This window comes from Alternaria alternata (assembly GCF_001642055.1).
Source record: "Alternaria alternata strain SRC1lrK2f unplaced genomic scaffold CC77scaffold_30, whole genome shotgun sequence".
Classification (NCBI taxonomy): domain Eukaryota; kingdom Fungi; phylum Ascomycota; class Dothideomycetes; order Pleosporales; family Pleosporaceae; genus Alternaria; species Alternaria alternata.
In genome coordinates, this window is record NW_017306219.1 from 102,731 (window position 1) to 128,099 (window position 25,369).

At 51.3% G+C, this 25,369-nt stretch overlaps 11 protein-coding genes across 11 annotated transcripts; 7 read left to right on the forward strand and 4 right to left on the reverse strand.

The window, feature by feature from the left end:
• Positions 1 to 58: 58 nt before the first annotated feature.
• On the forward strand, positions 59 to 1,030 carry CC77DRAFT_894677 (HSP20-like chaperone; the record flags this gene model as incomplete). Its single annotated transcript, XM_018533522.1, has 1 exon — positions 59 to 1,030. A coding segment is annotated over one exon (972 nt), but the record flags the coding sequence as incomplete, so codon positions are not given.
• Positions 1,031 to 1,337: 307 nt separating this feature from the next.
• Positions 1,338 to 1,716, reverse strand: CC77DRAFT_1066731 (hypothetical protein; the record flags this gene model as incomplete). Its single annotated transcript, XM_018528920.1, has 2 exons — positions 1,338 to 1,569; positions 1,652 to 1,716. 2 exons carry the CDS (start codon positions 1,714 to 1,716, stop codon positions 1,338 to 1,340), a joined length of 297 nt encoding a protein of 98 aa, XP_018380093.1.
• Positions 1,717 to 3,129: 1,413 nt separating this feature from the next.
• On the forward strand, positions 3,130 to 3,685 carry CC77DRAFT_551499 (hypothetical protein). The gene has a single exon (XM_018532151.1). It carries the CDS (start codon positions 3,332 to 3,334, stop codon positions 3,641 to 3,643), a length of 312 nt encoding a protein of 103 aa, XP_018380094.1. The 5' UTR covers positions 3,130 to 3,331; the 3' UTR covers positions 3,644 to 3,685.
• A 237-nt stretch (positions 3,686 to 3,922) lies between these two features.
• On the reverse strand, positions 3,923 to 4,652 carry CC77DRAFT_896702 (hypothetical protein; the record flags this gene model as incomplete). Its single annotated transcript, XM_018533537.1, has 2 exons — positions 3,923 to 4,239; positions 4,610 to 4,652. Coding segments are annotated over 2 exons (360 nt in total), but the record flags the coding sequence as incomplete, so codon positions are not given.
• A 658-nt stretch (positions 4,653 to 5,310) lies between these two features.
• On the reverse strand, positions 5,311 to 8,747 carry CC77DRAFT_1099741 (hypothetical protein; the record flags this gene model as incomplete). The annotated part of the gene is made up of 3 exons (XM_018530021.1): positions 5,311 to 7,496; positions 7,546 to 7,672; positions 8,721 to 8,747. 3 exons carry the CDS (start codon positions 8,745 to 8,747, stop codon positions 5,311 to 5,313), a joined length of 2,340 nt encoding a protein of 779 aa, XP_018380096.1.
• Positions 8,748 to 10,698: 1,951 nt separating this feature from the next.
• Positions 10,699 to 11,733, forward strand: CC77DRAFT_1066734 (aquaporin-like protein; the record flags this gene model as incomplete). The annotated part of the gene is made up of 2 exons (XM_018528921.1): positions 10,699 to 11,151; positions 11,278 to 11,733. The coding sequence occupies 2 exons, from the start codon at positions 10,699 to 10,701 to the stop codon at positions 11,731 to 11,733; spliced, it is 909 nt and encodes a 302-aa protein (XP_018380097.1).
• Positions 11,734 to 12,553: 820 nt separating this feature from the next.
• On the forward strand, positions 12,554 to 13,104 carry CC77DRAFT_1066735 (hypothetical protein; the record flags this gene model as incomplete). Its single annotated transcript, XM_018528922.1, has 2 exons — positions 12,554 to 12,570; positions 12,624 to 13,104. The coding sequence occupies 2 exons, from the start codon at positions 12,554 to 12,556 to the stop codon at positions 13,102 to 13,104; spliced, it is 498 nt and encodes a 165-aa protein (XP_018380098.1).
• A 2,210-nt stretch (positions 13,105 to 15,314) lies between these two features.
• Positions 15,315 to 15,594, forward strand: CC77DRAFT_1066736 (hypothetical protein; the record flags this gene model as incomplete). Its single annotated transcript, XM_018528923.1, has 2 exons — positions 15,315 to 15,367; positions 15,423 to 15,594. The coding sequence occupies 2 exons, from the start codon at positions 15,315 to 15,317 to the stop codon at positions 15,592 to 15,594; spliced, it is 225 nt and encodes a 74-aa protein (XP_018380099.1).
• A 476-nt stretch (positions 15,595 to 16,070) lies between these two features.
• CC77DRAFT_1025572 (Thioesterase/thiol ester dehydrase-isomerase) lies at positions 16,071 to 18,031 on the reverse strand. The gene is made up of 4 exons (XM_018526090.1): positions 17,352 to 18,031; positions 17,049 to 17,297; positions 16,815 to 16,996; positions 16,071 to 16,768 (listed from the first exon to the last, which is right to left on the reverse strand). Exons 1-4 carry the CDS (start codon positions 17,846 to 17,848, stop codon positions 16,200 to 16,202), a joined length of 1,497 nt encoding a protein of 498 aa, XP_018380100.1. The 5' UTR covers positions 17,849 to 18,031; the 3' UTR covers positions 16,071 to 16,199.
• Positions 17,817 to 19,652, forward strand: CC77DRAFT_553557 (hypothetical protein). The gene is made up of 3 exons (XM_018532152.1): positions 17,817 to 18,240; positions 18,285 to 18,989; positions 19,039 to 19,652. The coding sequence occupies exons 1-3, from the start codon at positions 17,965 to 17,967 to the stop codon at positions 19,630 to 19,632; spliced, it is 1,575 nt and encodes a 524-aa protein (XP_018380101.1). The 5' UTR covers positions 17,817 to 17,964; the 3' UTR covers positions 19,633 to 19,652.
• Positions 19,653 to 22,485: 2,833 nt separating this feature from the next.
• CC77DRAFT_1013770 (hypothetical protein) lies at positions 22,486 to 25,049 on the forward strand (the record flags this gene model as incomplete). The annotated part of the gene is made up of 3 exons (XM_018523861.1): positions 22,486 to 22,652; positions 22,701 to 23,277; positions 23,325 to 25,049. The coding sequence occupies 3 exons, from the start codon at positions 22,486 to 22,488 to the stop codon at positions 25,047 to 25,049; spliced, it is 2,469 nt and encodes an 822-aa protein (XP_018380102.1).
• Positions 25,050 to 25,369: the final 320 nt, after the last annotated feature.

The window sequence follows — 25,369 nt, forward strand, 5'->3', positions numbered from 1 at the left end:
CACTATTACTCTACACATCAATCAACAAGCCTCTCTTCGTGAACGAACAATCCCAGCAATGGCGTTTGTCCTTACCCCCCGCTTCGCACCCGCCTACCAGGCACCGCAGTGCAACCCCTTTGGCTACTGCGCCCCAGTATCACGACCCTCACACGGTTACCGCGTCGCTCGTCCCCAGCCTCGTCGTCCCCAATACTCGCCTTACAACAACTTCTTCAGCCAGGTCGATGAGCTATTGAGCGAGATCGACCGCGAAGCACAGCGCCAGGCACAGATCGAGGCACACCGCGAGGCACTACGCGAAGCCTACCGCCAGCGACAGCTACAACGCAAGCGCGCACTTCGCGCCGAGTTCCAAGTCAACCCGGTGGAGCAGGGATGGCAGGTAGACGGCGACATCCACGGCTTCAACCAAGACAACATCAACATCGAGGTCATCGATGAACAGACGCTGAAGATTGCGGGCAACACCCACTGGCAGTCGGAGCCGTCGCAGCCTCAGGCACAGCAACCTCAAATCGAAGCCGAGCCCACGTCCGCTCCCGCCGACCAACACCCCATTGCCATGCAATCCGAACAGGAAGTCGAGACCACTACCGACGCCGACACTACAACGACCGGCGCCGCGACACCAGATACCGACAGTGTCAGCGATACCGCAAGCCAGAAGTCATACCAAGCGACCGTAGAGGACGACTTTGAAGACCTTGCCGCCGACTTCCCCAACTCGCGCCCTTCATCTCCTACCGAACCCCGCGAGCCCAAGGGCAAGGAGAAGGCAGTCGAAGAGCCTGCCTCCACCGAGACTGCGGTAGCAACTCAGCCACAACCTGAAGCACCAGTTCAGCAGCAACAGCCACAGCCACAGGAGCAGTCGCAACAACAAGAACGCATCCACGGGTCGTTTGAGCGCACCTTCAGGTTTCCGGAACGCATTGATGCAGCTAATGTGGGCGCTAGCTTCAAGGATGGTGTGCTCAGGGTCACCGTTCCTAGGGCGCAGAAGGTGCAGGTTAGAAGGATCGCTATCTTGTAGATGGATGGAACGATGATTTAACAGGGCATGAAATGCATCGGATGGAGTAATGGGTAGCATATATATATGAAGGGAATGGTTTTGTAAGATATTTGCATACGATGCTTAGCTATTGGTTCGATAATGAATTGAATTCTGATATGGTTTTATTCAAACATTTCTTTCTCTTCTTCTCGCGATCCAATGGGTATACATCCACCCTTTCCTCATCCATCGAACCCAGGAATCCTCTCTTCGAACTTTCTTTTCCCTCTTATGATCAGTGAGGTGATTGTGCATCCTAAACTACACTAGCCTGCACCTACAACGCCCAAGCAATAGCTCCCAGTACGGCTACCACCACACCACCGGCTTCCCCAGCGTTGATAGTAATAGCAGCACCCGTCGATACAGCGGTGGAAGACGAGTGGAGTTCTTTACCCGTGGTGCTGGGAGTAGCTGCTGGAGTGGTTTTGGACATGGTTTCCTCCGCCTTGGACGAGGCTGCGGATGACAGGGAGGCTGCGACGGAAGACATGGGTGGGGAGGCATTGCTGGAAGATATGATGTGAGTACAGCGATGGAGTCTATAAAAGGAGAGGGGATGAAGCATTCTATGCGTGAGGAGGTACTTACGTCGATGGGTCTGCGGCGAATGTTAGGCCAGCGAGGGCAGGGAGGATGACGGCCGAGAAACGCATATCGCCAGTCTTGTCTTGGACGTTGGAACCGATGATATGAAGTCAGAGCTGGATATTTATTGGCCCGATGATTTGTGGTCGAGGGAGAAAGAACGAGGTACCTTAATTGCTACCTTGAGACCCGACTTAAGTACCCTTTGCTGTTGATCATCGTAGTACAACCCCTTGAGCTTATATAATACATCTCTTTTCGTATTCTGGATTGTGCTGCCGTATGCGTACGTGACTCGTGATACTTGGGGTCGTCCCCCCTGTTTTTGTATACTATCTCGTGAATCATGAATACGTATCGAGGTATCAAATCCTACAGCCGTCTCGGCTAGCTAGGTAAATCTGCTTGGGAACACAGTTCAACATTGACAAGTAGATTGGGAGATCTTTCTTGCTTTTTAGATTGAGTTGCATGTATGCTACCCATCTTATGCTCTCGTTCGTCCGAATTTGCAAAGCTGTTTTTGACACTTTGCAAAGATGCGCGGTTTGCCTCACACTATCGTTAGCATCTCCCCTTCGCTCTTCTCTCCTTCCCCGTTCATAACCCCATGCAAATATGCATCGCCCACGATCTTGTAGCCTCCTTCAGACCTCCTCAACACAAACGGGACCCTATTGCCAGCGAAGAAACCGACACTATCCCCTACCTTCGCTGAGATGGGCAGCATGCCAATCATTCCTAGTCTTGTAAGACCAAACTCTCGGCCCATCGTCCACTGGATATGCATGATTTGGAAGTCCTTTTGCTGAGCTTCGAAATAGCCCCGCACGCCATACCAGAAGCTCTCCCAAGTTCTATTACAAAGGCGAACCACAGTGGGAAGAGCCAGTAGTGTAGCGGATAGCAGGAGCTTATTCCTCCGTAGAAAATACACCAGAGCTGAATACGGGGCCATAGCTATGCCTAAATACCACCATTTTCTAAAACGGGTTTCATAGCGCCATCGAGTGAGACGAAGAAGGTTTAGAAACGACTCGTAGCTGAAGGAATCGGGAGGAGGATCTATTGGTTCCACCGCTTGACGATTACAGCACAAAGTGCGCCAAAAAGCATCGTAAATATATCCGCTGGGCTGATAGATGTTGGAAGGTTCCGAGCCGTAAGACGGTGTTGTGAGATCACCTGATGATGCTATGAGATTCGTCACGCGTTGGACCCAGTCGAGATACTCATGTGCCCATTGAGCTTCGACAGAGGGCTGTGTCCCGTCTGACATATCCTTCAAAATCGGGAAGCGGATGGTGTGCGTTATGGTGTCGAAGACGGTGCCGCGGATGTCTATGACCTAAAACCAAGTCAACTGGAGCAGACAGCAGAAACGATGTAGAGCGTACCTCTTTCCCATCTCTTTCCACAAACTGCAGCTCTGGAGTACGTTCAATCATCGGCTTCTCGTAAGTCGCGTATGCAGTCATCATAGCTGTGTACTTAGAGTCCAGCACCTTCAACAGATCCACCATCCAGCTTGGCTGCGTGATATCCTCCTCTTCTGCCCTTGTAATGAACGACCAGATATCCAGCACACAACCCATAGATCCAATCCTGCCATCTAGGAACATGAGATTAAGTTCTTTAATCACTTCCTCGTAGCTTTTAGAGTAGTCCACAAAGCTCCTATCAATGTCACTTGTCAAACTGACAAGCGCAAATATCTTATCACGCCGATCTGTGGCATCAAAATATCTAGTCGCCGTGAAGAGATACAATGTGCCACTCATTGCATGTTCTCTTGCATACTTGATCATAAATAGAACATGCGCATTCGCCAGCCTCTTCTCGGCTGCTTGCTGCGCGTGTTCGTCTTTCCACGTCATTGCCTTCAACCCGGCTTGGACAAAAGAGTGGCAGCTTATGTACTGCGATAATCGTGCGGCTGTTTCAAGGACAGGAAAGTCGTCAATCGTTCTCGACCCACACCAGATTGACACCTGACGTGCTAGTAAAAGCTCTTGAACACTACATTACGTCAATACAAACTCCTGGCTGTGACTGAGCCTCAGCTACAGGGTATGGAGCCTACATCCAGATACGGCTGAACCATGGTCGTAGGAGGAACGCAGCCAGCGCATTCCAGTACGCTTGTGGCACGTTTGTGGCGTGATACCCATCTAATACCAGAGCACGTTCACCAGTCTCCATTACCGGTATATCCGTAGAGTCAGCCCAGGGCAGATACAGTTCTTTCAACACCCACAATGCCATCTGATCGGTCGCTTCTGCTTCGCCCAACCAGACGACGACGCACTCCGCTTCGGAGTAAATTTGGTCCATCATGCGAACTTGAGATGTGCGCTCCGTGATATTAGATTGGTCGATGCATATAGCGTCGACCCAAAGAGGGATTCCGGTTTCTCTGCGACGATATTCGAACAGGACGGAATGCAGGTTGGGCGTTACTAGAAGAGGATGCGAGTTGCATATTATCTGGACAGGAGAGTGGTTTGCGCCCCAGCAGTACGACAAGGCGTAGTAAGAGGACGGAGTTGTATCCAGACATGTTTCCGTGAGGTTGCAATGCAGTGGGGTTTCTGGGTCGCCTGGTTCGACGGTAAGCAGGCGGATAGTACGTCCTGTGAGCTCATGGGGGTAGATGGGCGAATTGACCATAACTAAGGTATGGTTTTGCGTCACCAGGAATTGGTCAGTGTTCGGCCTTCAGTAGTATACATGGAAATGAAGAGTGATGTTAGCTGATCGAAATTTAGTGGCATGTCTGTCTACGCCATCTTGGGGTCGCATTCGCTCAGCCCTGCAAAAAGTGGTTGCCTAATGCGACATCGCAACTCCATGGCCAAGATAACTGGCGCGCTGAGGCGTGGTTGAGCATTTCCCTACATAGGTGCGTGATTGACGTCAAACCAATAAGAGCTGTGAATCGTGAATCAGAAACCTGCATACGCTGCTCTGGAAGAAGAGAAAGGGAGCGGAAGGATTTCGCCCCATGTGGGCCCCTGCCCAGGTGAGGCGTGATGCCGGTACTAATCCGTATCGGAGCTAGCGCTACATTAACTCGAAGTGCTCGCAGACAGCCGGACCTTTTACCCCTCTTTCCTAGTCGAGAAGGTTAACTAAAGCGTGAATCCTTAGGTCCTCCAACATCTGGCTATAGAAATCAGCTCCCATCTCTCCAGGCCTAGCCCACCTTCTTCTGGTCTTCGCGCTCGAACATAGGAGAAATCTCATCGCTGAATCTCATTGTAGTTTGGATTTTGGAAATTCGATTAGTACGGTTCCTTCCGTGTTGTTTCCTTGCATCATGTGAGGAACTGGTGAACTTACCGCTTGCTCGTCTCGGTTCGACCCAAAATGATGCTTCGAAGATGAGGGCACATACTCAGGCCACCGGCGAATGCGTATCACTCTGTGTTGCCATCTGCAGCCTGGCCCTACCGAGCTATTGCATATACCAAATCACGAGCGGAAGACGAAGGATCACGACAAGAAAACAGCACGATGATAGATCACAAATGTCATTACATTATATTATATTACTGGAGTGTGTATACTAGACACGGTTCTAGTGAGTTCTGGGATGTACGCAAGGAAATATGAAGCTCGATCGAGCTATGGATAGGTGGGGTGAGATGTTGCTTTGTAGCCTAAACCTCTGTGCACACATGCCACTCGAATCCCGTCTTCTTGCAACAGTCAATGCGATCAAAGTCCTTGGCCGACACGCTCCCAGCACCTGTAGTATCGAAGGTAATCTCCTGGCCCTCATGCACGTTGGTGGATCCAGACTGAGCGAAGAGGATGTTCTTGCCATTGCCAGCAACAGAGATTGTACGTCTAGGATTGACTTTACCCCAAGTGTCGAAAATCTTGCTGACAAGGATACCAGGCTTAGCTTCGTCAAAAGTGGCTGTGATGTGGAAGCGCTCGTGTCCCCAGTAGTAGCTGCCTGTGAACCAAGAGAAGTGGATTTTACGAGAGCCAATGGCGCCATCGACACGGTAGAATAGACCTTGATTCCAACCAGGACCATAGACGTAGAGTGCGTCTGCAAATGCATTGAATGTGTATGGTCCGACTGTGATGTATCCTCTGACAGCAATGGAAATCTGCGTGGAAGAAGTCTCAAAGATTTTGACTGGGAAAGGTAGCGCGAGGCTGAATTGTTCACCGTAATGCCTGCGGTCCGAAGGACCAGGTACCATAGGCACGCCTTCCGATGGCTCGCCACCAACAATCTTGGTGTACGAAGGAGCTGTTGGCCTGGGTGCGGGAGCTGTGCAAGTGCTCTGAGCGACAACCACAGTCTGGAAGGAGTCTTTTGTCTCAGTCGCGAGTGGGGTGGGCGCGGTCGCAGTTATGGTTGCGGTCCTTGTAGCAGTTCCGGTAGCGACCTGGGAGCAAGCTGCGGAGATTTTGCTGGTGGGCCAGGCTGCGATAGAGGCTGGAGTCGTGAGGTCACGTTTTTCGATGGCGCCGCCATTGAGCTCCGCTGCCATAGTGTCGTTGAGCTTTGGCATACCTGCGTCCTCGGGAGAGATGGTTTGAACAGCCACGATGGAGATCTCGTAAGGGTCAACAATGATATCGTGAGACACTTCTGTGCCATTATCCGCACGTCGAGCATGTCTCCCGGCGAATTTGGCAGCAGTGACAGTCGTGATCGCAGTAGTGTCAGTAGTGTAGGAAGTCGATGTCCTTGTGATTGTAATCGTCAGAGGGGCTGGCGTCGTAGTAGCGGTTGCGGTCGCAGTTGTGGTCGGCTGCTCATAACTAATGTAGCTGCTGCAGAACTCCTGGCCGCTTGACTTGAGGTATGGGATGTCATTGGGGCATACAGGCACACCGTCATCACTCTCGTCAGTGAAGCCAAAGCTGTACTGGATAGTGTAGTGGTCATCGCCGCGGTATTGTCCGTCATTTGTGGCGAAGGAAGCGTCCCACTCCTGGGTGTACATGGAGCAGTATTGACCCTGGGAAACACCGTTTTTGAGCAGAATGTAGGTGTTGAAGTAGCGGCAGAGTTGGGGCTTGCCTTCGGCGGGGGGATGTTCCAGTGCCCACTTATTGGTTTCCTTGCAAGCAGTCGCACAGAGCTTGGCATCGAATGCATTTTGAACGAACAGCTTGTAGCCCATGTATGATCCCTGCTTGTTGCAGTCGAGCGGAGAGTTGATGGCACTGTTCTTAAGCTCAAGTTGCTTGTAACCTTCGGCGGATTGTGTTGTAAGAGACGAGTATCCATTACTTCCAGCGATGGCGACTTCGAACTTCTCTCGCCATTGTCCAGTGTTGGTCACCGTGTCGGTGTAGACCGGCCCACCCCAGAAAGAGCACTTGATGTTGGCGACAGCTTCGGGGTCCTGGCAGTCAGGTCCCGGGTTCGCCGAAGGGTCGCGCTCCACATAAATGTTGAAGCTGAGACATCCAGACTTCGAGTCACACTCGGATGCGCAAAGAGATGGGTCGTAGCTTTCTACCACTTTGTACCCCATGTACCCATAAGCACTGCTGGCACCTTGCAAGTTTGTAAAGGTGTTGAAGTATCCGGAAGGTGTGGAAGCACCCTTAGCAAGAGAGGCAAGCTTAGTGTCAGCGCGGAACTTGCTGGCAGACGATAGATCAATCCCGTAAGTGTTGGGGTTGCTGGGCTCGGGGTCACATGCTGCACGTTTCAGATGTCGCTTGACATCCGGAACAGCTGAAGGCTCAGACACAGGCTTGACATCCAGCGGATCGGAAGTGACCTGAGAGACAACGTCTGCAATAGCCTCGGCCTCCTTGAATGGAACCACCTGCTCCTTCAAGCCAGGAATGATGTTGATGACTGGGTCTATCTTTCGTCAGCATTGTTCCATCCATTAGCCAGAAAGGTAACATACCAGGCGTGGCATCGACTCCAGCAAAGTCGATATCCTGAGCTCCTACCACAGCAAACGCTGCAGCGGCAGAAAGAACGTATGAAGAACGCGTACTTAAAGAACGTCGGTGCTCAAGCTTAAAGAGTGACTGAGCGAATTAATGAATGATTGAAGAAGCTGAAGCTGCTGCTGGTGATGAGGATATTTAGTTGATCTCTGAAGGTGTTTATATACTCATGGTGAACCAAGTCATTAGTTCATCAAGACTGCCATGCAGTCAAGTTTACACTATGAGGTACGGAGTGACCGCAGCTGAAGCATGCAAAAATCATGGCTTTCTCGAGGCGTAGCTGAGTGAATCGCAGAAAATCATGCCATATATTCAAAATGGCTGCACGAAGACCACAACAGGGTAGGTCTGTATGTGCCACTTGACTCGTTCAGTCAGTATGTGAAGAAATTTGGTAGACGTCCAAGCCACACACCGAGAAATATACTAAGTCTGTGAGCTAAAAAAGACGTCCGTAGGGTCTCGGTTTAGTTCTGCGTCTGCAAGTCCAGAACATGCACGTGTTGTGCCGCGTGCGTTGCAAGTCCGTGGGGGATGCGAGAATGGATACCCGTTTTTTTCTCTCGTTGTCCGCGGTCCCCTGGTATTGCTACCAGTAGCGTCAACTATCAATAGCGTCGCCTTGGCATATCGCATCTCAGCCGTTCTCACTGCAGCCGTCAATACTCTGGGCAACGTAGAGCATCATCTCAACCGACAGCGGACATAGACTGGACCTGTGTCGTAAGTGATATATCTATGTCCCAGCATCCGACATCGTTAGCACAACGACACGATGCACTCACGTATCCAGCTAATATCAAGGGTCAAAGTGCAGCGACTGCAGTGCTCGATCACGAGGTCAGCCTGAACTTCTCAAGGAGTACTACTACGACAAAGGTACCAAAGTAACTGATAGTCCTAGTGCTTGGCATCATCTCCACGTATGCGGTTTGGTTTTCGGTGGCGGCTCGCTAGCGATTCTGGTAATTTGCCCCTGCCTAAGGCTCCACAGGTTAAACAAGGATCGAAACTCGACTCCATCTTCACACCTGTCTACCCATGAACTCGTCAACAAACTAAGGGGGATGTTGCACTGCCCTGTTCTCTGCTTCTGACAACGTTGCGATTTTTTGCCGACTCTTACGAACTTCTTGAAGGTTCTGGCTGTCATACTGTGCCGGATTCACATTAGTAAGCGGCAGTGTTGTCCCACCCACCAATTCACCCACGCGCGAAGACAATACATCTCAAGATGAACGGCTGTACAAAAGCAGCAATGATACCTCGCACACTGTCTATGTATCTTCGACGCTGATGCTCGATGCTGGGTCTTGTTCACCTTGAAACTGCGACGTGCACTCAGGCCAGGACGCTCCCGGTGCGCTCGGCTACCGGCAAATATCAAACGAGGTGTTATCCTTACAGGAACTTACGAAGCTCTCGCATCGGATCGCATCGCATATAAAAGGCCTTCTCGAAGTCGTCAGTGATGTCTCCTGTTTTGAAGATCCTCGGGTGAAACGGCGCGCGAGATCTAAAACATCGGCCCGAGCCTGTCGTAAGCTGTTGCAGCGACTCCGAAACTCCTCATCAAATGTAGGGCGGCACTAAGAAATCCATCACGGTCTCGCACTCCCCGACCTGCATCGAATGATCGCTGTGGCGTAGATGCGCATGTCTAACTACAAGCTCACAATGTGCCTGAATCGTCACGGCCAACAGCAGCGAGGATACGCCTGATAACATGCTTCCGAAGTAGCTTGCAGTGTTGCTTGCTCCTTGGAATGGACTATTGAATACAAAGACACTTTTGGTATGAGATTGCTTGCGGCGATGATTGGCTGATGTCGATTGTGTAGACTTTCTACGTCCATGAAGGCACCGCGCAAGTGCAGGGGCATGTTTCTATCGAATGTGGAGGTTTATTGAGATTACGTGCGGTTGAAAGCCAGTAACAACGAGGTTATGCCCACATTAGTCGGTAGCGGCTGTCCCGAGAGCACTGCACTCCCAGTGAGTATCAGTTTACATTTAGTTGTGGACGGGTGATCAGCTTGAGCACACAACGCGAGTCCCGTGCACCGGGACCAAACTTTAGCAACACCAATCTTGGCCAGAGCACGTTGCACGACAACTGAACTAAATGACAGAAGTGGAAATGTGTGGACAGTACAGAATCTTTGAAATCCAGCGACTGGGCCCACGAAGAGCGGTAGCGGCGCTTGGAGAAAGACTTCCATATTCCATGCGAGTCAATTTTGAAGGCGCAGTCGTTTCCAGGCTTCATGTGTAGGCCTGCCACGCGTCACTCCGATAGTGGGTTCATGGAATTCTCTTCTACACCACGTTCGTATGCTGATGTTTAGTCGCCCATTGCGGATCCTTCGTCACACCTGCACTTTGCAGCACCCTACATGATGTCCATGCACACAACACTGCCTACTTGACAGGCATCATTGCGCAACCATCGCTTCAGTATTGATTGACACATTCTTCTGAAGCCGCCACTAAGGGGCGGCGCACGCGTCTCTGCAGTATCATGGAGCGACCAACGTTTCGAACGACCTGTCAAAACATTGCTGGCTCCAATCTTGGCAACGCTCGAACTTCAATGCACACCCTCCTCGCAGGAATCGCAGTCATTCTTTCCAAACCAACAGTGAGGCTATTGACGCGTAGTGTAATGGATAGTCCTGTCCACAGTAGACGGAACATCTTCGGCTGCTGCTACTGCACATCAAGTCCAGTAGCATTCGGGATGGTGTATACCATCGAAATTATGTCGACAATCTTCATCACTTTTGAGTTGCTGTGGCGCACCGTCAGGCGACCCCATGGACATTTCTCCGCTCTAGCTCTATCGTACCTTGACTTCCCAATCTCGCTATAACGGCACGCCAGTCGGAATGCACACTCCGCTAATGCATCAGCACTTCCTGGTCTGGAGTGATGCATGGATTCTAACTCCAACAACAGGCTCGTGCGGGTTCAAGCAGACAACACCCACCCCAGGACGACGGAACCATGATCTTCTCAAGCGTGCACGGCTTTGCGGGTCGCACAGGCGAATATGAGAATCGGCAGTGCCCACCCTACTCCTCCCATTTCAGCGATGCGATATAATGGCTTTCGAGAAGCACATTTCAATCTACAAACGAACATCCTCTCTTTCATTTGTGCTCTCACCTCCCATCACCTTGAGACCTTTTTCTTCAAGCACTCTTGGTAGCAACCCGTACTGGATCATGTTCGACGACAAGGACAAAGACTCTGGTCTACCCTTCCATGAGCCATCAACCGCACCTCCCTCGGAGGACCGAAGGAAGCATCATATCTTACGTACAGAGGTCACGGCTTTCTTGGGAGAGCTAATCGGCACCTTCATGTTTCTGTCCCTGGCTTTCACTGGTACTCAGATCGCGCTCAATGCCGCGGGCACCAACGACTTGACGGCATCTTCGAACCCGATTCCCGATGTTGGGAAGCTTCTCTACATTGCCTTCGCCTTTGGCGTCTCCCTGGCTATCAACGTCGCCATATTCGCCGACATCAGCGGTGGTAAATTCAATCCAGCAGTAAGTCCAGCCGTGCAACTTGTGCTCATATATCCCAGCACACGGGCAACACCATTTGCGACATCGCTAAGACGTGGCGGTTGTACGAACATGCAGTGTAACATGTACTAATCTGATCATCCATAGGTTACTGCCGCCTTGTGGCTCACACGAAAGATACATTGGCACCGTGCGCTCCAAACTATCATAGCGCAAATGATAGCTGCTATCGCCGCAGCAGGCTTCGTCTCCGGTCTTTTGCCTGGAGCCCTCACTATCGACACAAAGCTTGACGCATCGATTAGCGTGACTAGAGGTTTATTCTTGGAAGCATTTGTCACCGCGCAACTCGTCCTGAGCATTCTCATGTTGGAGGCCGGATCATCGAAACCAATGTACATCGGCTTGTCACTATTCATCGCCGAGATGTGCAGTGTCTACTTTACGGGTGGTAGCTTGAACCCAGCACGAAGTTTTGGTCCAGCAGTTGTCGTGGGATTTACTAGTTATCACTGGATCTACTGGGTGGGTCCACTGGGAGGAGCAGCCGTGGCGAGCGGAGCTTATGCACTTATCAACTTTGTACGGCGAAATCCTATATAGCAGATTAGAGCAAGACGAAGTAATGCACGAAACAATATTGTTAAACTCTCAATGACACAATGGCTGTGATGCTACTGCAAACGCACGGTTCGCGATACTATGCGCGGGCGACAATTGTAGATACACCTGCTTTCTCCGCACTTAGACTTGACTTTGCCTGTCATTGCGTCATCGAATTGGAAGCTTTTGCTATTATGTTACCCTTTTCGTGAGTAAAAGTAAAAGTAAAACAGCCGAGGCGAAGACAGAAATAAAGATAGCTTGGAATCTACCGACATGTCTTTATAACTCGAGATCACATATTCTTTACTTATCATCAAGATTGCAAGTCGGCACTAATACTTTCCCACATGAACATAGCCATACCTTAATGGATACAAGTGACATATTCTGCCACGTTCGGAGGGCCACGCGCTATGACGGCTCCCTCTCGCTTTCTCTCACTGTAGAAGGATACCTCAATGGTCCTGGTGAGAAGGTACCATCTCACGTATCGTTATTGGTGCTTGCCGTACCCACTAGTGTGTTGCCTATGTAGGCAAATTCTCCATCAATCCATCGCACCTTTACCCCAACAGTCTTTTTGAAGCGAAGGTGATGGTGAAGTCTTTTCTGGAGGGTTTGGTGAGGTATTACAGCTTGGTATGGCGGAGCAACTACGGGATGGTGAAACATGTACTTAGGTAGCCTCGTGCGCTAGCACAATCTTCTCTTGCCGATATCATCTTTATCTCTTTTGCGATCACTCACCAGTTGCGGTCTCGACCAGAAGTTTCCCGATCATTCCAGTGATTCGTCAACTCTACCGCGTCAGATGAATATGGATCTCGACAGCATGTAGGAACTCGAACCTATCATGAGATTCCTCTCGTACTCACATATCCTAATAGAACCGCCGCAAACCAGCGCAACTCACCTCTCCTGCGCCTTCCAGCTGAGCTCCGAAACAAAATCTATCGCTACGCGTTCGAATCCAATGAAGTATGTCTTACTGCGCGCGGCTTCTATCATCGCTACTTCAGAACGTTGAGGATTCATCCCATGAGCTTAGCGCAAAGTTGCACGCAGTGCCGCTACGAAGCTCTTCCATACTTTTGGTCAAGCACGACCTTTAATCTGGGGTTTCTTGGTGTCGATGGTTTCGCATGGCATGTACCCCATGATTTGCGCCATCAGATCAAAGTCATCAACGTCCCAGTGGGGCTGTTCCAAGATCTTGTGCGCCGAGAGTCTATTGTTGAACGGCCGTGTGCCAGGCTAGAGACAGTCATTCTACCGAGTTACATGGTTCATCTCTACAGCCGTGACTACATCGAAGAGAAGCTGAAAGTGAGTCTTGGGAAGGACCTTGAGATCATTTACGTCGACTGAGGTCTGAAGCCTGGACGCAAGGATTTCCGGTGCTGAAGATTTTGAAGGTCTGGATGATGCTTAACTACAAATTTTCCAACCATGAACTGGCGAGCATGATGCGATCGTGTTCATATGGCGAAGACGTGGAGGTCACATGCAGCAGCTTGTTTGCGCCGACTGTAGGATACGCGCGTGGGCAACTCGTTGTTTATAAGTCATCACGGTACCACGGAATAAGAAAGAATGAACCACAGTCTGACCTGGCTGAACGCTTGGGCGGACGCACCTACTACGCTGGTCTAGCAATGTCCCGAGCTTACTTTGCAGGTCTCGCCTCTCATTCGATCGTTGTCCAGAGTAGAAGAAGCAATAACACACCCGATCTTCCAGAAACACATTTCATAATCTCCGAAAACCGCGACCCCTCTCACTCCCTTCCCTTCCGCTCCCCGGCCGAACGTGGAACGACACCAGCGCCGAACGCCGCGAATCTTCGGTGCCCGGCGTCCGAAATGCGACGAATATCGGTCCACCACTACTCAACCTTCCCAGACAGGCAACTTGCATCGAAAACCATCGAAATCCGTCGGCATAATGGTGCGACAGGCCCGATAGCCATCGGAGCGCGGATCTTATGACGATGCGATGGAGGGTATCAACTGGCGTGATCGAGGAGAAGAGGCGTAGCGGAGCGGGCGGAATCGGCAGTTTGAAAGTCCGGAAGGCGCTGTGAGTGTGGGACAGACAAGAACGTGTCGGGGCAAGTCAGCGCAATAGGGAAATGTATATTAGCGCGGTGAGTGTCGGCATCGCATATTCAGTTGCCAGTCTCTCTAAGTCTGTGTTCCTGTAAGTAAGCGTTGCTGAGCACGATGCCGACTTCCTGGAGGACATCGGTTATCGGACGCTAGTGGGAGACATTAACAGCACCAGGCTCTTCGGCCAACTTTGGGGTTGGCAACCATCTGAATACAGTTTGCACAGAGAGATACAGTAGCTGAGCAGAATGCAGCAATTGCCAGAAATCAGATGTGGAAAAGTGCGACCTGTACATCCTGCACTCGCTTACGCTTACGTCTTCCTCGCCTAGGTATGTATGCTGGCGTATGATCACCAGAGACTCTTGCTCTGCCTCTAAACAGCCGCCTTATCACTCTTACTCCCATGAACTACTATACAAATGTCATATTATCGATTCCACGCAGCCTTGCTATCGCTATCTTCAGGCCGAAGGCCGTTATAGCTGCTTATTCCGGTCTTCCCTATCCAATGAGGCGTCACTCGACCCGATAAAGTTAGCCTGAGGACCCTGCATGCACGTCCCGCAGACGCAGGGTCCAACCGGTTGTCGGCGAGATGGAAAGTCTGGGGTGTCTTGACATACCTTTTCCTCGCTGGAACGCGAGATACATACACCCGAGGTGTCTAGACAGCGTATGTAATCGTTCATGCGACCTTGCAGTTTCACAGAAAGCCGCCATACATATACTTGACGCACACAATCTTCAAGCTGAAGATCTCATTCAATCTGACATACGCAGGGCTTCCCTCCACCGCCTTCTCCACGGATAGCCGAACTTCACGCATGGGCCATGGATCTATCCCCCGGCTCGGCTTCCAATCTTGGAAACACGAAGATGTGGTTGGCTGGAAGGGACCGCTTCACCTTATCAGCTAATCCGGGGGATGCTTTCGAGCATATCGGCGTATCTGCAATGAGCCGTCGGCCCAAGCTTTTGTTAGGAGTCAGACTGTAGGCCTCGGGATGAGCATAAAGGGCCGATGCTGTCTTGCAGAAGCACCTCCGGAGTACTTCTATATCCTTGGACCTGAAGAAGACTTGACTGCGAGACCAAGAAAGCGGATTTGAAGCACGCAATCGATTGCCGAACAAGCAGGTATATCTCGAATCATTGCCAAGCCTGTTTTCTTTTCGAAAAAGGCTACATCTAGGTAAGTAAAGCTAGCTGAACAGCAAGCCCTGCATATAGCTTTGTTGGAGCCACGACTACAATCCCGGGTCTAGAACTCCGCACTCCCTCCCGCGGAACCATAGTCCAACAAGAGATACAACGAAGAGAGATCTACAGGGGAAGAAGAAGCGGTCAGCTAACGTGTATATAGACTGTTGAAATATACAAGGCCCATCTGGACAGTATTATCCATAGCAGTACAGCACAACAGCCATCGCACGGATTCCCGCGAATAAACCAGAATAAGCTATCAACATGTGCTCCTACACCTACTCATGGTACTACTGCAACCACGACTATTACATCTGGTACTTCCCTCCCTTCCACAACTCCCTGCCAACCCCTTGACTGACCAACCTCCAGGGCCAACAGCATAGAAGTCTGCTCTTCCCGCCTCCTTTCGGGATATTCCTATGACGCCTGGTCCATCGACATGTGTTCCAAGATGAAGATTGAATGCGGTGGCTTCTCAAACTACTATTGCACGGACTGCTCGGAAGACGTTGCTTTGGAGTTTGAGTTGGATGAGCTGTAGAGCGAGTAATGGTGGATGATGGACATGGACGGGCCAGTCAAATTAGGTACGCTTCATTCTTCCCCCCACAAGCGAGATGCAGAAGAGCGGGTTATGGGGGTGGGCGTGCGGCCTGCGGAGGCGGGGAGACGTGTCCGGCCGATTGCTTGTAGGATGGAGGACCAGAAGTACACGAGGTACTGACTTGCCATGCAGGTGCATTCACACGTCGTGTTCTCCTTGCGCATAGCGTCGTTCCGGCACGCGTATGCCGTCGGAGTTATTGGTCGGACTTTGCTCACCGCCTCATCGATGCATGCACACTCAGTCTCATGCATAACCATCCCACGCGGTACTTTCCTTTCACGTTTTCAAGTCTGCATTAAACGCGCTATACCTATTTCTTGTTTGAGTAAAGCGTTATCGGCGCATGCAGGCGCGCGTACCGGCTTTGGGGCTGCATTTGCGATGGAATGCTCTTGGGAGGCGTTTGGGATGCTCGGAAATCTTGATCAATATGTTTATACTATGGGTATGAGTTCAATTACAGTATATACTGTCAGTTGTATGATGTTCAGTGAGGTGTCGACGTCTAATACTGTTCTCCAGCATGTGTGACCCAAGTCTTACTCCGTCAAACTGTCCTCCGCCGTCTTCGGGCTAACCCCATATCCTTCTTCCAGCGTACGCTTGACCTGCTCAGCTCGCCTTCTCGCATCAATGTACATCATGAATTCCTGATATGTTCTGGGCATAACCCTAATGTTCTTTGGCACGGTAAACGTGTAATTGAACTGGCCAGTAGGCTTGGAGTGGCCATGCTCAACATCGCGGACCTTGGAGTCGATTCTAATCTGCACACGTGTGTACCCGGCTTGTTCGTCGACTTTCTCGTCGGGTGCGCCAATTAGGGGTGGGTCTGTATATACGACCGTGGCGGTCAGATATAGTATGCTGCCTACAGGCACAGGGTTCTGGAACGTAGAGGGATCGAGGGAGACGAAGGTTGGACGGGCGTGTGCGAAAGCGGCCGCGGCAGTGAAGGCAAGCTCGAAGGTTTGCTTGAGAAGGAAACCGCCGAAGATCATGAAGTGGTGTCGATTGCGGTATTGTGGCTGCATGATTGTAGCAGTCTGGAGACGCGTGGCGTCCATGAAGACTACGTTATCTGGTTTGCGAAGCTCGTCGTAGGGATCTAGACATGTTAGCTGTGCGATGAAAACAGGTGGACTGGACCCGACCATGGTACTGCAGCTGCTTCTGCCAGAAGGCGTGTATGAGGTCGCTTTCGAGATCGTTGGGCGTATGTTTGAGCAGGGAAGTATCGCGGCGCTCCTTGCGCACCTTGGAGTTGCGTTCGCCCAAAGCATACAGGCGTTTCTCTTCAGCCGTCTCGACGATCAAGGGGTTGACATTTACCGGCCTAGAAACCTGTCAGCTGTGATTCGACGTGTGCCTGCAAGAATTAGCTTTACTTCTTGGTGCCTGGATCTAGGGAGACCATGGTGAATGTGCAATTGATCAGTACATCCTCGTCTTTGGCCTGTTGGCCCTTCTGAGGTGCTTTGGCAACCTGCATAGTAATCTCTAAACTGCTTCTGCCAGTCGCGTAGGTAACGCGTCCGGACAACTCTAGGTCACATATCTCCGTCAGTGGGGAGTGAATGGTAATGCGATCGCAACTAGCCGTGACTGTGGTCACATCGTCTCCGGTATGCTTGTACCTGTCGGAGCATTTAGAGCAGGGCAGCTATGTCGCGTAGCTGTTGAACGCTTACGCAATGATGCCTGAGAGTGCATCAAGGTCCATGAAGATGGTTCCGAGCCGTATATGGCCCGAGGAGTTGAGGTATGTGTCGAGTATCCATGGGTCTTGAGCCAATGGAAGCACAACTGAGTGGTAGCTTTCATCCATACGCTTCGGTGTCAATTTTCGGTCTTTGGGAACTTCAGGCTTTCCTGAAGGCTCCTTGTGTTGTTTCCCCTCGACTTGCTGCTGGCGCAGAGCTTCTACCCAGGGTGTACGCACGCGCATGGCAGTGAGCTCGCGGAAGACGCCATCGGTGCGTCGCGAAGGGCTGGCGTGGAGAGTTCTGCGCGCCGATGAACACGCAAGCACTCCGGACGACCGGTTTGTGACATGCTTAAGCGGTCCAACTTGACCGACACGCTTCAGCGCGTTGCTGGCGATGTTCCTCATGCTGGAGCCGACGGTGGAGTTTGCGTAGAGCTGTAGCTGCGAGGAAGCAACCTCCAGGGTGCTTGCCGAACGCATGTCTTGGCGTCAACCGCGACACCTCACCATCCCGGCCTCAGCTCTCCCACCAACTTCTGCAATTATTGTGTCGTCTTTCTTGCCATCTCCAGAAATGCTGACACAGCTGAAGATCAATGTCGAAATCGATTGAGCTCGGGCGCGCAGTACTCAGCTCGCCTGCCACTAATCACGAGCTGTGGCTCACAACATTGATCACCGTCTCATCAACAGAGGACGCAACTTACCTACAGCAACTCACTTCACTCCAGTGCCTCGATTTGTTGATGTCCGGAAATACTTGGGTCAAACGCGGGCAACATATGCACATTGAAATAAGACTCAACTTACGCGAGGACTCATTACCTGACAAGCAACTGCAAGACCTCGCGGATGCTGTCCTTCATGCACCAGTAGGTGCGATGCTCTCTAGATGGCCATTATTGACAAAGCATAGGTTTGGGATCAGCTGATGTTGAAGCCAACCCAAAGAACAGATACCGCTGTGGATCCAGGGACGATACGCTTGGATGTCAACCACGCATCCGTCATGGGGATGCAGGGAAAGAAGGAGCGTCACAGACTCTTCTTAGATGTACCGGCAGCAGATGTTCGACCGCCCGAGGGTATTGCAGAGATTTCACTCCACACGGTACGCCTCTGCATGGACATCCTCGAGACAAGCCCGCGCCGGAGGTCCACAACGAAGCGATCGAATTCACCTCGAAGCGAGCGAAGAGCATCAGCTTTAGACGAAGAAGACTCTGATACGCTTTTGCATGAGATGGCTTCCGAGGACTTACTGCATGATATTGACACCGACCGCAGCCAAACCGCTGTGAGGGCACTTGCATGTCGGAAACGAAAACGATCAGCTACAGAGACCATGGTGTCGACTCAGTCACACTCACCCGACAAGGCCAAAAAATTGAAGCGACCACGCAAACGCCTGATCGTTGATTCCTCTATGCAGCGCAAGTCACGTCCAGATTTCACATCATCAGACCGGATAAACGTCGCGAGCATGGTTGATGGGGCGATGCGTCTGTCGATTTGTGGCACATTGAACAGGAAATTAGTCGGATGGAAGGCTAAAGCAAGCACTTTCCGTCTAGGCTTAGCAGACGTAGCTCCTGCGATATGGAGAACCGGGTATTTGGTCGTAAGAAGATCTCGTTACTGATGCTTCTTGCATGGCTGACCCTAAGCAGGCTATGTCTCAGCGAGCTTGTCTGATCCCTACTATTGCTCGTTCGCTTTCTCGAATCGATAGCGTAAACTCCATGTCCATCTCGCTTAGAGATAAGATGAAAAGACTGAGTCCGATGGCGCAAGAAACCTCGTCAAGTCTCCCAAGCGACAAATGGCCAATCGTTGGATGTGACGCTGCTGAGAACAACTTAGCCATCGCAAGGCGTTTATGGGTGATATCCCAGAGAAGCCTTCTGGACAAACCCGTGGTTTCAATTCAGGCATGTATTAATTCTTCTCATCCGGACCATCCGGTTTCGGACGATATGTTGGCAGAAGAGGAGCCACTCTGGCACTATTCCCGACACACTACACCAGTCCAGGATAATCGTCCGCGTGAATTGTGCAACGATGTATCACCACCGGCCGGATATGCTCAAATGAACCAACAGCACGGGAGATCTATCGGCAGTCCCCATCTGGATATCGATGTTCGAGAAAGCGAGGATGACCTACTCCTTGACTCATATCCTCAGAATACCATGGCAAATACATCCTGCTCCGCGGATAGGCACTTTCAGACGCCTGATAGTTTGGATGACGATCTCTTTTAACACTTCATGTCTTCAACCAGCAGTCGGTCATCGCGGAATCTTACCACTGCCTCAGTACATTGCAGACTGCAGGCCTTTCTTTGGAAAATTCTTCAATCGCAAATGCTGAAAACCTAAACCAGCTGCTACTTGAGAATGACGTTGAACGTACCGAGGAATTTGTCTTGAACCCTTGATTAGTAAAGGAAGCTCGCTTCGGCTTGAGCTCACTAGCGTTGTTGTTCGCATGATAGAGTTTTGCATCTCTACAGGTTTTCAGGCGAAGTGGGTTGGCAGCCGTTTCACCTAGAAAGGATGGCATCACGTAGTCGCTGCTGTGGCTTTGAGTTTATTTTTACTCTTGATCTCCGAACGGGGTCACACGTGGCGCAGTGACGGAAGAACCTGGGGCATTTGCAATGATTTATCCACCGGCTATACACAGAGCATTGGCTCATCCCCAGACGGCGTTATCCGTTGTTCAACACCATAGTTCAACAATGACCGAGTAGCTGCATGTTGATCGCAGCTCACAAGAACGCCCTTTCCCAAGCCGCCACCAGCACATAATACGAAGCATGAATCGACGTCAACCCTTGCTCTAAACACGCACCCCCCATCCAAGAATGGCTTGGCTGGTAACTAGAACTGCACATCATCCTGCAGGTCCCGGAAGTGACGGGAAAAGCACTTGCTCGCCTTCAGCTGAACCCTGACAGCGTGCGCCCGCCTAGAACAGCTTCTTCACCTTCCGTAACTGCTGCCACACGGACTTGACGAGAGTTTTCCCACTACCGGCACCTTATAGACTGGGTCTTGTTCGTAGTTCATGTGGCGCAAACTGAACCGTCGAAACTCTCCTGTCAGTCAACGCCGCTGCCCACCAATGACTACGGTCGCCTCCTACCGAGGTTGCATTAAGCGAACCAAGATTTGTTTCGGACGCCAAACACCGACGAAAGCTACCATGGGATCAACATGCCATGAACAGTTGGCATACGTCACATGCCAGTGGTGACTTGCTGTAACACTATCAACTCAAAGCTACGAGAAAACAGTTCAACAGCTTTGGTGGGCTCTCCAACAGCAGCCTCCTGAAGGTGATGTGATTCGTGCCCCACCGGCGCGGAAGGCCCAGGCACGGGCGAAAATCATTTCGGCTATCGGGGCACAGACCTTGTCGTGGCCTAGGAGATGTGATCGGAGGTAAGCATACCATGCTCAGTCTCCACCTTGCGATGAGCCGTCGCACCAACGGATAGTTCGCGAGGATGGCGACACATGTCAAGTCGGGACTTCCGAGTTTTACCAGCCGAACGGGTTGCCGGCCTGGAGTCTATGCTTGTGAGGGTTGATAATGGATGACCTTCGTCATGCGAATGATACGATTTTCGTCGCTGCGCATGTGCAACAACAGTGATAGCGGTCCTTAAAGCGAAGTTGCAAGCGCCCACGCACGAAGACGAGAGAGACAAGACAATTGAATCCATGAGCCTGTCTGGAAAGCATACATAATATCACATCTTGGCTTGATCCAGTTGATCGGCGATTGTGATACCAATGCTCTGGGCGCACGGCACATACTATCAAGGGTTGTGTAACATGCCGACCTTAGCCAAATCGCGGGCTGCCCCATCGTGAGCATCTACATCTTGCCCTGGAGTCTGCATCTCCGTGCCGTGTTGGCGTCGCGAAACAATTCAAATCACCCGTTCTCACCAATGTCACTTGAAAAGCCGGGATCAGTCGGCCAACGTACCAAAGTCGAGCCTCCGCGCTAACTCTACCTTGATATGCGGGCCAACTCTAGGCCGCATGAATGTTCGCTCCTGGCTGTGCAATCTGCACGGCAAGTGATTGCTGCATACATCTCATGTCCTCTTCGATCCTTCCTTGGCGCGCTCACGTTGACGAGAGGAGCACCGTCATTCGGGCATTCAGCAGCCACGGTTGTAACACAGCGTGAGACTAAGTCCCGTTGAAGATAGATGTCCGCATAACTAGCGGAACACGTTAGCAGCGTAAATGGCTAGAGCACCAAGACCGAACGGCATACCTGAACTTTGTAATTACTCGAGTAGCAGTTCTCGAGCCACTAGGTCGCATCCCGTTCCAAGCGACATTCGCCATTCAAGGGCCAGAGGTGTGGCGTAGCAAAAATGGACTGGCGCCATTGGCATCTCGGCTTGAGAGACGGCGGAGCTTTGTGATCGGTCCCAGCAGCAAAGTGTGGATACTCCGTGCGACGGGGTGTCGCTGTCATGCCTGCCGCGCCAGACTAATCAGGCGCCAAAGTATGTTCATGTTCTCCCACTTTACTGAACGTCTAGAATAGAAGGGCGCCCAACTTACCTACAATACTGGTGCGGGTCCCAGATACATATCTGCTACATATCACTGCTCGCCCGGCTACCTCTCCGATCGGTCCTTGAGAGTCTCGACTACTGGAAGGAGGCCGAACGCTTTATACACAACGACTCCGCATACACGCTGATTGGATCTTTGGAATAGCCGTAGTTTGAAGGAAGCTGGATATCGTCTGGCTTGGACGACTTTGACGAAACACCGGAATCGCCTTGTCGCGCCGATCAGCCGTGGATGATGCCAATCACTTGACTGTGATCAACCTCTTCTTCTCTGGAACCTGTTCCGAGCGATCATACCCCAGGCGGCTCCGCCAGGCTGATCTCTAGCTTTATTCAGTTCTTCTGTGGAGGTGCGTCCCTGATCATCTCTACTTATATGCAGTTCAATGAACATAACTGACTGACAGACTGCAGCCTTTGCTTATCAAGCAGCGCATGACAAGGCGCATCTTCAGCCTTACGTGACTACTATACCTTCCTACACGCCAAGTGAGGAATACGCATTGCAATGTTTGTTGATCCAGAGATTGCGACCAAGTACCCTCTTGGGAGTAGACCTAGCATATCATTCCTCCCAGGGCTCATCGTAGGATCATACATTGTCAGCTTAATCGGTGCTTTCACAACGGTGGAACTGCTGCATCGCAGAGTTTCAGGAGCAGGATGGCGATCGTGGTATGTTCTGAGAGCACATTGTCGTACAACGATCTAACCAAGTTCCAGGGTACAAATCGGAGGCTGTGCAGTATCCTTCGGTTTGGTGGCGATCTGGTGCATGCACTTTGTAGGGAATCGAGCCATCGTGCTCGGTGACGGGGAAGAAGAGATCCAGCTTTACTACAGTTCGACCTACACCGCAGTTTCGGCTATCCTCCCCGTGGTCGTTATTTTCCTAGGACTACTGGCCGCAGACAAGTTTTACAAGGGAAGTAAAGGGTCTTTTGTCCGATTCGCATCCCTAGGCGTTTGTGGTGTCTGCGGAGGAGCGGCGGTCACTGAGATGCATTATCTGGGCAACAACGGCACTACTAACTACCGAATCATTCTGAGTTGGGCGCACGTTGTTGGCGCCGCCTCCATCGCCGTGGGCGCATGTCTGATCTCGTTTAGCCTTTTCTTCATCTGGAGCAAACACTGGATGAACAATCTCTGGCGGCGTATCATTGTGGCAATTGTACTTGCCTTGGCTGTGTGCGGAATGCACTGGACTGCTGCAGCTGGTACCTGGTATGAGATCCATGGCTACCACAGCGGACCAGGTCAGGAAAGGAACACAAACCTTATCATCTCTCTGTGCCTTGTAAGTCATTTGCTTCAAGTAAATTATGCACCACTAATCAGCACCAGTGCTTGAGCGCGTGTGTCGTGTGCTTTCTGCTCGGCTTCATCAAGCAACGTCAAAGACGACTGGAGAAGAATCGAGCAGCACAAGTCGTTTTGGCTATCGCCACATTCGACCCTGAAGGAAGACTGCTCGTCAGTCAAAGCGGACTGATGCCGTGTCAGACCATCACCCAACAATTCCACCAAAGAACTTTTGATGAAGAGTTCAATACCTCGCATCCCGTATTCCAATGGATCTTTCGAGTATCGCGCAACTGGACCGGCATTTCCGATCTCATCCCAAAAATGCGAGAGCATCTCCAAGCCACCGGCTATCTCCAAGCGCCAACTCACGCAAGCAACAGCAGGACGTCTCTTGATACTGACGAAGATTTGAGTTACTCAGCTACCTTTCGAGAGCTGTTCTGCGTCACCGCTCACGATATCGCAAAGACTCTCGATACAAGCCTGCATAACTTGGGATGTCTCTACGAAGAGGTATTAACAACGGGAACCATGAACAACCGCGCAATCTGGACGAGCAACTACGGCAACAAGACCATTGTGGCTGCAGACGTGGCGACAAAAGACCTCGAAGCCGCTATCGTGAATCCGATCCTCTTCGGCCGTGGCCAAATGCTCGTACTTACGAAGAAAGTCGATACAACTGAGGCACACCGACTACACAACCTCGGGTATGGATTCGCGAGCGTTGAACAGGTTAGCGATCACCTAGCCCGCAGTTTACAGATACCACGCGACGATCTCGAGAACCTAGTCGGACGCCTCCATGCATTCAGCGAGAGACAGCTGTCACTTCCTAAGAAAGGAACCTACATTGGCTCCTTTCTCGTACAACCCAAACCCGGCATGAGGGGTCTAGATGTCATCGTCCCGCGCGCCGCACCCGGCCGCCTTCCAATGGTAAAGCTAAGCAGCGACGAGCTCGACGGACGACAAATGAGCATTCTCGCCACCTTCAACGGTTCCACGCTGGATGATTGCTTGTTGCGAATCAATAACCGCACAGCGACAGACTCAGAAGATGATCTGTTCCTCGATAAATTCCGCAACCGGATCATGGAGCTCCTCCGCGACTGCCCAGAAGAAACGCTGCATCGTGCAGTCTTTTCATCGCAACAACTCGACATGATGCACGGCCAGACGGAGTTCAGCCACGCAACCATCTTCGCCTTCTGCGGTATCAAAGAGATTTACGTGCAGAGTCTGCAGAGCCTGACGCTCAAAGCTATTCCGCTGTCTTTCTTCCAAACATATTTGAGGAGTCAGGAAGGATGTGCCGATCACGCTATTCTGGCCCAGAAGAACCACAAGGAATTCTCTTCACTACGCCGCGCGCCGTCCGTGACCAAAGTCGCACCGTCTAGCCGCGGACACAAATGGCCACGTGCTCTACGCTCCAAACGCTCGAGTTCGACAGAGATAAGCTGGCAGACCGACACCTGTTCTGAAAAGGGACTCGTAAATTACACCACAACATCGACGTCAGCACCTGAGCCGTCGAGCCATCCCTGGGGAGGCATTATGGTAACGAGTACGCAGAATATCCATGTGGATGAGGGCAAAGATGGAGCGAACCTTGAACTCAGTGAGTTGGGGGTGAGTGCGAAGGTTGGAATGGCGGAGACGGAGCAGCAGACGTTGGCAGATAGGCTGATGAGTATCACGACGAGTTTTCGGGATCCGCATGCGGTGACGAGGCCAGGGTATCATGGGGTGAGGAAGTAGAGGATGGGAAGGAGTAGACGGTGATTTTGTTTCAGAAGCATTGCGCGGCGTTGGATCATTGAGTAATCGGGATACCCCTTCATAATGACATACGATGACGATACGAAGGGGAGTTTGGGCCTTTGTTGGGGGGCGCTCAATAGGTTTAATGAGTAGAAAGTGTTTTGAAGTCGTTCAGGACAATGTATAGAGTAATATGTATATCACGTATGGCATGGATTTAAAGGAACAATCTGGCCAGGAAAGCGCATGGCACATATGCAGGTCGTCCGATAACGCAGGCCCACAATGGTGGGAGGAGGCTTGGCGAATGACGCTCA